The sequence below is a fragment of the Sinocyclocheilus rhinocerous genome, unplaced genomic scaffold (genome assembly GCF_001515625.1).
Source record: "Sinocyclocheilus rhinocerous isolate Xijiao unplaced genomic scaffold, SAMN03320098_v1.1 scaffold1042, whole genome shotgun sequence".
NCBI classification, from domain to species: domain Eukaryota; kingdom Metazoa; phylum Chordata; class Actinopteri; order Cypriniformes; family Cyprinidae; genus Sinocyclocheilus; species Sinocyclocheilus rhinocerous.
The window spans coordinates 175,098-187,415 of NW_015640510.1; the positions used below are offsets into that span (position 1 = coordinate 175,098).

The following is a 12,318-nucleotide window of genomic DNA, read 5'->3' on the forward strand; positions in this document are numbered from 1 at the left end:
CAGAACTTTTGAGTGTTTGAACTCAAGGAAGCAGTGATCTGTGGATTGTTTGTTTGGTGCTTATTTTGTGTTTTAGTTTCATGGATTGCCGAAATGAAACTGAAACTTTTTGGCTTCAGAAAAAGGTTCCATAACTGACATTGACTAACAATGAGCAATACATTTATTACAGCATTTTTTAATTACGTCACCTCAGGTCCATTAAATAATATTCATATATTCAAATTTTTAGTAATGCATTAGTTGGCCAAATATTGAAAAAAAAAAAGTATTTTTATTGTTAGTTCATGTTAACTAATGTAGTTAACTCATGTTAATAAATGGAACTTTATTGTAGTGTTACCTCTCGTTTTGAAAGTACTGATGCGGAAAATATGGTAAATATTTTTTTTTCTAAATGTTGTCCTATTCAAATGCTTTTTCACAATAACTTTATTGTGGGCCGACTACTACAACCCATACCTGATTTGCAAGGCAAATGCATATCGGGAAATGCATATCAGTCTTGTCAACAATATGGTATTAAACTATGAGTGTTAAGGTAAAAAATGCATTTATCTTGTAAAAGGCTCAGTATAGAAATATTAAAAACAAGCTTTAATGAGAAAACCAAAGCATTTAAACATTAACCTTGTAAAGCCTAGTGAATCGTGCATTGCATTATATGTTTTGATCATAAAACTAAGCATTTAAATATCCTCTTACTAAGACATATTATTGGAGATACAGAATGACGAAAGCAAGTATCTGCTATACTGTTATAAAGATCCCATTGATTTACATTACAAGCTAATAAAATAAAATTTGGTGAAAGAGCACTGCATTGCAGCAAAACACGCGTGTGTGTGTGTGTGTGTGTGTGTGTAAACTGTTAACTAAATCAACAGTTTCAAGGTTCAATAAACTTTTGAAAATTTCAAAACTCATTTTCAAAAATTGATTTTTCTGACTATTACCTCATATGTCAGGCTTTACAAGGTCAGCATAAAACCTTTAAATATTAAGAAATCTTTAAATATGATTGCCTGAGTGAACAATAACACTCCACTGTGTAACTGTGACAGTGCTCAATGAGATCTGCTGGACAGCTTTATGAGGTGATAAAACAGCGTTGTAATATGTAGCATTGTAGTGCTATATGACTTCTGTAGTGTTAGACAGGGACTTTTGGCCTTGTGGTTGGAAAGGAGGCCCTATATCTTTGTGAACTGTAGACAATGACACGCCTCTTCTTCCTCTGAATATAAATGTACATACACAAGTTACTGAAAGTAGTGGGATGATTATCTAAATCTAACGAAATGGGTCACAGAGCAATACACTTCCAGATAATGGTTAAACAGAAAAGCAGAAATGAAACACTTTATAAATAAAACGTCATGACTTGACCTGGAGTAACATCATATCCACGAAAGCAGGAAACATTACAGGAGGAAAACCCTACTGGTGAAACCAACCATGTCAGAAAACATAGGTCATCTCTCCAGGCGTTTTATCTATTTAAATGATGCTTATCTTAGTTCCTCGTACTACATCTGTGAACAACACATTGAGTTTGCATACAGACGCAATATGGCATCATAAAATGCCCAAATTTACATTACAAATTCACCAGCCAGTTTAATGAACGGTAAGTTTCTACGTCATTTTTATTATTATGCTTTTTTAATATATTTTCAAATGTAATTTAGTACTGTGATGCAAAGCTGAATTTTCACCACATAATTTTTGGGAATCATTCTATGATGCTGATTTGCTGCTCAAGAATCATTGCTTCGTATTTTTTGTGGAAACCATGATACAGTATTTTCAAGGATTCTTTGATGAATAGAAAGTTCAAAAGAACAGCATTTCTTTTTAAAAATAGAATCTTTCGATCCATTTCACTGCCCCAAACTTTTGAAACAGTAGTGTATTTTCAGGTTAACCTGTCACCTTTTTTCTTAGGTTTTCAGTCTTTCACCTTCAATGGTGTTGCGAATGCATTGTTGTAGCATAAATGTTCCATATAGGTAGCTTCTCAACTCATACATCTATAATAGCAGTCACAATTCAGGACACCTCGTGTCCAATTAAAAGGGGGATGAATTGGAAGACTTTCTTGACTTTTAAAGTCCTTTTAATGTTGCCCATGGTTAATTCTTCAGCAAGATTATCTGTGATAAAGACTTTATTATGTTTCTACTCAGAAAGAAAAGGGAAAGGAGTACACGCCTTTATAATAAAGAATGTTTCAGTACATTTAAGTATTTTTGTGAACAACTGTCCCGGAACATTTTTAATGTCTCATGTTAAGAGTTACAGCAGTCTTACAGCAACACATAGGGCTTGAGTCATCGATGTAAAGCAAGCTCTCTTATTCTTATTATGAATAAACAAATTATGAGTAAAGCATTACTTTACGCTTGTGATACATGGAACTTACAGTAAACACAGAATCAGTGATACAAGTAGGGAGAAAAGGGCATATGTAGAAGAAAAACATATCTCTCCAGGATACGAGCAGGTATCGGGTTTGAGGTTTGGGAGCAGTGAGAGCGTGTAACATGGCATTGATAACCATAGAGCAATCCTTAAATCCTGAAGTACACAATAAATTAAAATATTCACATGCCATCTCAATGTATTTCTGGTTGAATGTTAGTTTACGTGCATCATCAAATTCATCCCATATATCTTGCGGTGTTTTCTTGGGCAGAATGTTTGTGGCTATGCCAAAATTTCCTGGTTGAATAATACTGACCTACAAGAACAGAGAAACAGAAAAATAAAATAATGCACTGTGTTCAAAGAAATATCCTATTTGTAATAATAGTAATAAAAAGAGTCCACTGAGGCCTTTAAACATCGATGACAATGTGAGTTTCCCTTTAAAAGAACACTGTAAAAAAAAAAATCTATGACATTTACGGTAGAATTCCGGCAGCTGCGGTTGCCAGAACTTCACCGTAAAAAATATGGTAGCAACATTTTAGGTTTTACAGACTTTTATTCACAATAAAATACCGTATTTCATTAACTGATGTAATGTTAAAGGGGTCATATGATGCTATTTTAAAGATCATTATTTTGTGTATTTGGTGTAACAGAATATGTTGACATGCTTTAATGTTCAAAAAACACATTATTTTTCAAATACTGTACATTATTGTAGGTCCTCTATGCCCCGCCTCTCTCAAACACATCGTTTTCAACAAAGCCCCCTCCTTTGACAAGCACAGTCTGCTCTGATTGGCCAGCTGAACCAGTGCATTGTGATTGGCCGAACACAACAAGCACGCGTCGGAAATGTAACGCCCCTTACCATAATCACGAGCTTCAGACACACGTGATACTGAAATAATGCAATAGACATTAATTTTACAACATTAGATGTAAGATTAAACCCTAGTGTACACAACTGAGAAAAAACTAAGAAGAAACATGTTATTTCAACAAAAAAACATCAAATATGAAGTGTCATGCAGGGAATTCTGGGAGTGTCAATTTACGGTTTTTCACTGTAAATTATACAATGACTTTTTCTTTTTCACTTCCAAAAACCGTATTTTTAACAGTATTTTACTGTAAAATTACATTGAATGTAATTACATTTATTCACCGAATATAGTATGGAAACTTACTGTTAACCAGTTAACAGGTTTTTACTGTAGCCTTTTTACAGTCTTTTACTGTTAAAATCACAACCATTTTTTACAGTGAATGACTAAGGCCTTACCTTAACTCCAAAATTGGCCATCTCTACTCTCAAGCAGTCTGCAAACGCTTCCAGTCCCCGTTTGGATACACCGTATGCTCCCATGTTCAGACAGTTGAAGAAAGAAAAGATACTTGACACATATAACATACGACCTAAGAATGAATGATGAAATTAAAAGTAGTAAGTAAAACTCTCAGTAACAACTGCTATCACTGGCGCAGTAGTGCCCTTTCAAAAGGGTACACTTTCTGCCTTTTTTACCTCTAAAGGATGTATATTACTACCTTAAAGGTATACATTACATGAAGTCTACATATTAGTACCTAAATACCAAATATAAAATTGTCAAGGCATTTTTAAATGATCTGCATCACTCAATAAACTTTTCTGTTTGGCTGATCAGTGTCAGAAACAGCTTTTATTTTGACAGCGCTAAGAACACTTGACCTGAGCGCAGATGAGAGCATAATCTTTAAATCATTTATTTTAAACGTTGCTGCACTATATACCGTTAGCCGCTATGTCATACGTCAGTGTACTGTATGCAAAATTAGCATTACCTGGAGTTTATTTTAGAAAATATGATTCCCAGATCACACAAACTTACCAGATTACTGGGTGCACTGTTGATTACAGTGTTTACTTCCTTTTTAGTCATGTTTTTAACTATGTGAAGGTAGTTAAGGATTACAGAATCAAAAAGAATCAGTTTGTTTAACAGATTTATTATCAAATGATTTTTTTTCACAGATTAATTTTAGAATTCATTACTTCTAATTTTGTAAATGTGTCAAATTTCAATTTCATTGTAGCAATTGTTGTGCATTTTATTTAAATGAAATACTGTGATATCATATATCGGCTTTATATAGGCCACCATGCTCTCTATGCTCATCAGGAAATACAAATCAATCGACGCTTGTAAATATTGCCTTTTAAAAGGGTGCTACCCCAGTGACAGTGTACAGTCAAAGAATAATTTAAAGTGCCCCTATTATGCCATTTCGAATACTGTCTTTCACGCAGTGTGTAATGTAGCTGTATGTGAATGTAAATGATCTGCAAAGTTGTAAAGCCAAAAGTGCATGATAAATAATGTTCTATCATGACAACTCTCGGAGGGTTTGGCATGGTAATGTACATGACACTGTTAATGCTTGGGTTGAACACATCATTTTTGCTTGGTTGGAAGCGCAGCTACGTTAATTTTGACTTCTCTGTTTCTACCACAGGATTGGCATCCCAAGGTGACTACACAAGCTTCAGTCTGGATCCAACCCTTACAAAGATCTGAGATGACCGAACACCTGAGAAGAGATGATGCCGACCCCTCAGAGGACCTCAGACGATACCAACCCTGAAACAACATACAGAACTACCAAACTGTGCAATAAGTTTGACTGCAATATATAATCTTTGCTGTTAATAGTGTTCGCCGTCTGTTTGATTATGTCATTAACTAACTGCATGATTTTTACTGTACATTTCTTCCATATGGACATCAACTTGACAGTCACCACTGATAAGCTACTACTAAATATAATGTAGAAACTTATTTTCTGTAAAGCTGCTTTGCAATGGGTTGTATTGTGAAATGCGCTATACAAATAAACTTGAATTGAATTAATGTGCTTGGTCTTGTCGGAATAGATCTGCTATGCTGTTGCTGCTGCCGCAGCAGAGCAAGTACCGAGACTTGCTACTGCCAATACATCCACAGCATGCTGCATGTATGAAATACTGCTGCTGCACACATGAAATAACCCCCATATATGGCATACATGAATCACCCAATAGCATAGCTTTATTTAAACCTCTCTGCTTAACCGGTCACACACATCCATCATGCTTGTAGTTTTTTTTATTCGTGTTTGTAGTTCTGAACCAAAGCGTAATGGGTTGTAGGCAATATTAGCCGTTAGAGTGTGCAGGGATCCACCCTTTAAAAAAAACAAACATCCAGGGACTTTTTGGCAAACTCCTTTCAACAGCCCAGCAGTCACACAACATCATAAGATGTTGATATTTGGTTAAATTTCGGTTGCAACGTCGGGTGACCAAAATTCAATGTCAATTCAATGTCTAATGTCAATGTTAATTTTGATGTCCAATACCGACTGCTGACGTTGACATTTGTTGTTTTTAGGTTGTGTAACCAAAATCCAACATTCAGTCAATGTCAAATTGGTGTCAAGTACTGACGTCAACCCGATTTTCATTCTCTACCAAAATGAAACGTCTGTCTGACGTCATGTCCAATGTCAATCTGACCTTATATTGACGTCCTGTGCCTGCTGGGATACTATGCTTTGGGATAATCTCACATTCTAGTTAGGATGGATAGTATGAACATTGGGATGCAGAGTGGATCTTAGAACTGCTTTGAACAAACTGCTTGAGAATCGTTGGAAAATTAGGAAAAAGTAAATGTATTTTATGAGAAAACAAAATAGTTATTTGATGTTGCATGCATGTAAACCTATTGTAGGAGACTCCCAAAACAATATTAGGAACCTTAAAATGGCATAATAACGGGCATTTTAATCAACAATGACTTTAGAACATTATACACAAGTATAGAATAGATGGCACCAATGACCTTTGGATGCTCTGACAAGTGACAAGAATGGGATGGTGACTCTGATGGCACCAAACAGGTTAACGTCAGCCATCTTCTGGAAGTCCTTGGCAGTGCTCCACTCGGTCTCTCCCCATTATTTTCTGTAAAGCTGCTTTGCAATGGGTTGTATTGTGAAATGCGCTATACAAATAAACTTGAATTGAATTAATGTGCTTGGTCTTGTCGGAATAGATCTGCTATGCTGTTGCTGCTGCCGCAGCAGAGCAAGTACCGAGACTTGCTACTGCCAATACATCCACAGCATGCTGCATGTATGAAATACTGCTGCTGCACACATGAAATAACCCCCATATATGGCATACATGAATCACCCAATAGCATAGCTTTATTTAAACCTCTCTGCTTAACCGGTCACACACATCCATCATGCTTGTAGTTTTTTTTATTCGTGTTTGTAGTTCTGAACCAAAGCGTAATGGGTTGTAGGCAATATTAGCCGTTAGAGTGTGCAGGGATCCACCCTTTAAAAAAAACAAACATCCAGGGACTTTTTGGCAAACTCCTTTCAACAGCCCAGCAGTCACACAACATCATAAGATGTTGATATTTGGTTAAATTTCGGTTGCAACGTCGGGTGACCAAAATTCAATGTCAATTCAATGTCTAATGTCAATGTTAATTTTGATGTCCAATACCGACTGCTGACGTTGACATTTGTTGTTTTTAGGTTGTGTAACCAAAATCCAACATTCAGTCAATGTCAAATTGGTGTCAAGTACTGACGTCAACCCGATTTTCATTCTCTACCAAAATGAAACGTCTGTCTGACGTCATGTCCAATGTCAATCTGACCTTATATTGACGTCCTGTGCCTGCTGGGATACTATGCTTTGGGATAATCTCACATTCTAGTTAGGATGGATAGTATGAACATTGGGATGCAGAGTGGATCTTAGAACTGCTTTGAACAAACTGCTTGAGAATCGTTGGAAAATTAGGAAAAAGTAAATGTATTTTATGAGAAAACAAAATAGTTATTTGATGTTGCATGCATGTAAACCTATTGTAGGAGACTCCCAAAACAATATTAGGAACCTTAAAATGGCATAATAACGGGCATTTTAATCAACAATGACTTTAGAACATTATACACAAGTATAGAATAGATGGCACCAATGACCTTTGGATGCTCTGACAAGTGACAAGAATGGGATGGTGACTCTGATGGCACCAAACAGGTTAACGTCAGCCATCTTCTGGAAGTCCTTGGCAGTGCTCCACTCGGTCTCTCCCCAGTCACTGATTCCAGCATTATTTACCACAGCATAGAGGCCTGAAAAAATGACAACAATATACAGAACAAAAGGGATTTCATCCTCGAAATGTGAAATACTATAAATAAGACACTTTGAAGTGTTTAAGTTACCCTTCTCTGGCAAATTTGCTTGAACAAAATCCTTGGCCAAGCTGACATCTTCATCTTTGGTCACATCCAGCTGCAGCACCTTCATACGGTCAGAGCCTTCTTCAACCAGACTCTGAGCCCTGGGACCCTCAGGACATAAACATCCGGCAAACACTGCGAAGCCCATGCGGTCCAGTTTCTTTGCAAGGTGATGTCCAAATCCACTATCACAACCTGTAATCAACACCGCCCAGCCAAATCCATCCGACAAGCCATTTTCTGCGTGGAATACCATTTTAGCCCAGAGCATGAAGCAGATGACCAGACCGAAATATGTGTAAATGTATTCGTCACTCAAACAGTTGTAGGAAATGAGCAGGACGGTCATGCTGAAAAACACTGGCTTCATTGTGAATTAGGAGCTCTGATTGAGGAACCTTTAATTGATGAAACAGAAAAATTACAACTGAAATGAGAGTCAAAATACAAGTGTGTTAAGGGACCTCACAATATTAGCAGTTACATAAGATATCATGCAAGTAATATCATGCATTGTTACAGCATTATTTTACCTTGTTTTTTCCTTGTGGTATCTGTTGACATGCAAACACACACGCAAAAAAAAAGATGAATAAAGTCGCACTCGACTGCAACCAGGTAATGCACAAAGACAGATTGATCAAGCGATTAAGAGCTGTGATCAGATTTACTGTAAGCTACAGGCAGTAAATTAAGATAATCAACAGATATACAGACACAAATGTTCCAGTTTGAGGTGTTATAAACACATTCCGTGGTTTAATCAAAATAGCAGATACAGGAGATTTGCATTCATTCTTTTATTCAAGGAAGAATGACACAAGGTTTCACATGTCACATATATTAACACAATAAGACTGTCATTTGCTCAAATGCTTGTCCAATTTACATTTAAAAGACATATACTGTACATATATATACAAAAAGTAAATATTGAAGCTGTGTGTGTGTGTGAGTATATATATATATATATATATATTAGTGCTGGGAAACGATTAAAATTTTTAATCGCAATTAATTGCATTATGCACAAAATTCAATAATGCATTCAAAAGTAGTGTATTGTGCACTTTTTTCATTTAAAAGTACTGCTATATGAACAAAAGTGCAGGACAACACTTGATGGGCGAGTGCGGGTGCGGGCGGACAGAGACTCATGTGTGCGGGATGCGGGAGAATAAGTACTCACACTAGGCAATCTTAACCGTGTCCGAGCGCGTTTGACCCCCAAAGCCCGGTTCGTTTGACTACTGTGTGATCGCTCAATGCCGTGCTCGGGCGTGGTTTGTTTAGCCGTCCCTGGCTCATTTGGAAGAGGTGGGCCAGAGCGCAGTTCAGTTATATATACATCTGTGAGTGTGAGCGCTAACCGCGCCGGAGCGCGGAACTTATGATGCGTGCAGCATGATTGCGTGAACATATCTGAGCAGCAAGAGTGATAGATCTGTGAAGCAATCTATTGTGAGAGAGGGCCGTGTGTTACCGCGTCCCAAACGACTCAAAATAATAAACCACAAAGTTAACAAAACGATGCACTCCACTGTGCTGAGTGAGAGCGCTTTTCTGCTGTCTTCACGTGCTATCGGAAACTTCTTATTTCTCACTTATGAAGTCGTGATTACCAGCACGTTGCATTCTTTTCTGTTAAAAATAACAGTGGACAGTGGTTTGTGAATGTTGATGCTTAGCCTAAATAATTTGATCGGGAGCATTCATGTGAGCACTGCTGCAGTCTTAGGCCCACCCCAAATGCTCTCATTGGTTGAGACGTGTGACGACGCCCATCCCAAGCCAGTACTGATCAACATCCCACCCCTCCTGTGACCCACAGTTTGTCTGTATGTGTATTCAGAGCCAGTGAGCAACGGACTTTCATAAAAATAAAAAACTGCGTTAATACGCAATAAAATAATTGTCTGCGTTAATCAATTAATGCGTTAATGCGATAACGCGTTAACTTGACCAGCCCTAATATATATATATATATATATACACACACATACATAAACACACACACACACACATATAGCCTAAGCTTCAAAATTTCCTTTTTTAACCTTAAAGGGCACCTATTATGCAAAATTCACTTTTACATACGTAAATGTAAATGTACAACGTAAATGTGTGTTGGCAGCTTGTACACAACCACCCTGTAATGATAAATTGTTTTTTTTTTTAAATTAAAAAAATTTTTCCGCCCTTTTTTTAATCCCCATAAATCATAACCAGTGTCTCAGAACAAGCAGTTTCTGAATCTGTAAAATGTGACATCATATTTTACATGCCCTGACATAGCTGTATTAGCAGAGACCCCACCCTGAGTGAGCCACAAACAATCTGCCATGTTTATCTGCTCGCTACAGCATTTAAAAGCAGCAAGTAAGAATTGTCTGCTTATTAGAGCTACAGAAATGATTTATTCAAGAGCAGTGAGTGATTTTCTGTTTTTATTTTATTGTTTGGGTCATATAACAATAGGTACTGCCTTACGCTGCTGTCAATTAATACACAGATCTAATATAAACGTACGATTTCTTTCCCAGCTGTTTACCTTCATAGACATAACCGACTGTTTTTTTTTTTTTTTAACTCGCGTGTTTTTAACAAACTTGTGTGTATTTGACAGTCAAAGCGCAATGTGCTTCGGATGTGTGCACTCAGAAAACTGTATATCAGAAGTTTAAACTAATATGGCTTTAAAGTGCATGATTTCAGCACGATAGACATGATAATCAAAACCAAACAGATGTTTTTTTGCCAAACTATCTGAGGTACGAGCTGTAAAGGCATAGCGCTATTCTGGAAAAGAGGGTGGGGAGCAGCAGCTCATTTTGTATTTAAAGATACATGTACGAAAACATTCCATTGAAAATAGGCATTTTCAAAATGATATAATAAATGATCTGTGGGTTATTTTGAGCTGAAACTTCACAGACACATTCTGGGGATACATGAGAGATAGCACATGTACATCTGCAAGATGTCTGTTAAAGATCACTTGATCTGGAAAACATCTGCTGTGAACAAACATCTGACAGACGTTTTTAAGATGTCAGTTTTACATACATTCTAAATCATAAATCATGTCAAATAGACATCTTCATGATGTACCTGTGCTATCAGGGATATTACATCTTGAAAAAAAGGGGCATAATAGGTGACCTTTAATTTACCCCATTATTCCAAAAATAACCCTAGTTTGAAGACGCTAATTCTTTTCTGGACATTGGAACCTAAAAACAAATAGAATTATAATTTATACACTCTCATGGCAGCCTAGTCATCATTCACTTACATTGCATGTAAAAGTGCAGCTTGGATATCACTTGGATCACCTTATTCATTGGGAGAAAGTCATTTTGATTTGGAATGACATGAGGGTGAGAAAATCGGAAAGCTATCCTTTTAAGTACAGAGTAGGCTATGCCTATTAGTCTGCAATGCAAAGTAGAAAGATAGAGAGACAGACGACTAGGTGTTTTTAGAGCCAAACTTTGGCAGCAAATAGACCAATTCAAAAAGAAAGACTGTCAGTTTGACAGTTTTTGCTTCTTTTTTTTTATTGTTATACTGTGAACACATTATTTTTATATTGCTCTTCAGGTCACTTACCCACTCCTAGTTAGCTCTGCTGTTTTACTGTCTCTGTGCTTCATTTACCAGCTTAAACTAAATATATACGTATCATATTGCTTTAGAGTAGGCCTCTGAAAGAAGTCTTTAATTAACAAACTATTAATTTCAGCTGAACACCTCATTTCCTCTTCTCTCCTCCCAAGTGCAAACTAAAACCAAACACTAGCAGGTCCTAGAGAGCCAGTGTTCTCTCATTCCAAATTGATTCTTTTGAACAGATCATTTTGAAAAAATAATTCAGTGTGAAGAGCTTTGTTAAATCACGGTGCGTTCCAAACGGGATATATCGCCCTCTGAAGGGCACTTTGGAGTGAAAACAATCATGGCCACCACATTGAAGGGTCTTTCCAAACCGAAGTGCTCAAAACTGGCCACTTCAAAGGGCCCTTCAGAATGAAGGACTTCAAAGGGTACAACCGATGGACACTTCGGGCTCCCATGATCCTTTGCGCTGATACTTTGCATGATGACGGCGCCTCCGTGTGGGCAGAAGATGATGACGCAGAAGGGCACTTCAAGAAACAGTTGTTTGGTCCCCTACACCCTTCAACCCTTCGAAGCTCTCACTCCGGAGGGTAAACACTTTGAAGGGATTAGGGCATAGGGATGAGCCCTTCCGAATGGAACGCAGGGATAATGAACCACTCGTTCGAACTGCTTGAATGATTAACTATCAGGTGTTCCCATTTTTCCCGTAAGAGCGGGCGTGGCCATTTGTAATTTTAATGTGTCTGGCTTCCGGTGTCAGCCGCTTCCATTTATTTTTAGCTGTACAAAACAGCTCATTTTGCTGCTTGATATGGCAAACTGGTGTTTCTTACCATAATATTTTATGTATTGTCTAAACTATAAACACACTGGGTTGTAGCACAAACAATTTTACAGTTAATTGCATTTTGTTATTCTACTCGTTATTTCCCTACCGGGGATAATGAACCGCAAGTCTCACACATTCAC

At 37.2% G+C, this 12,318-nt stretch overlaps 1 protein-coding gene across 1 annotated transcript; it reads right to left on the minus strand.

The window, feature by feature from the left end:
* Positions 1–2,198: 2,198 nt before the first annotated feature.
* LOC107753367 (retinol dehydrogenase 7-like) lies at positions 2,199–11,481 on the minus strand. Its single transcript, XM_016569507.1, has 6 exons — positions 11,338–11,481; positions 8,259–8,279; positions 7,708–8,123; positions 7,462–7,614; positions 3,719–3,852; positions 2,199–2,743 (listed from the first exon to the last, which is right to left on the minus strand). The coding sequence occupies exons 3-6, from the start codon at positions 8,093–8,095 to the stop codon at positions 2,381–2,383; spliced, it is 1,038 nt and encodes a 345-aa protein (XP_016424993.1). The 5' UTR covers positions 8,096–8,123; positions 8,259–8,279; positions 11,338–11,481; the 3' UTR covers positions 2,199–2,380.
* Positions 11,482–12,318: the final 837 nt, after the last annotated feature.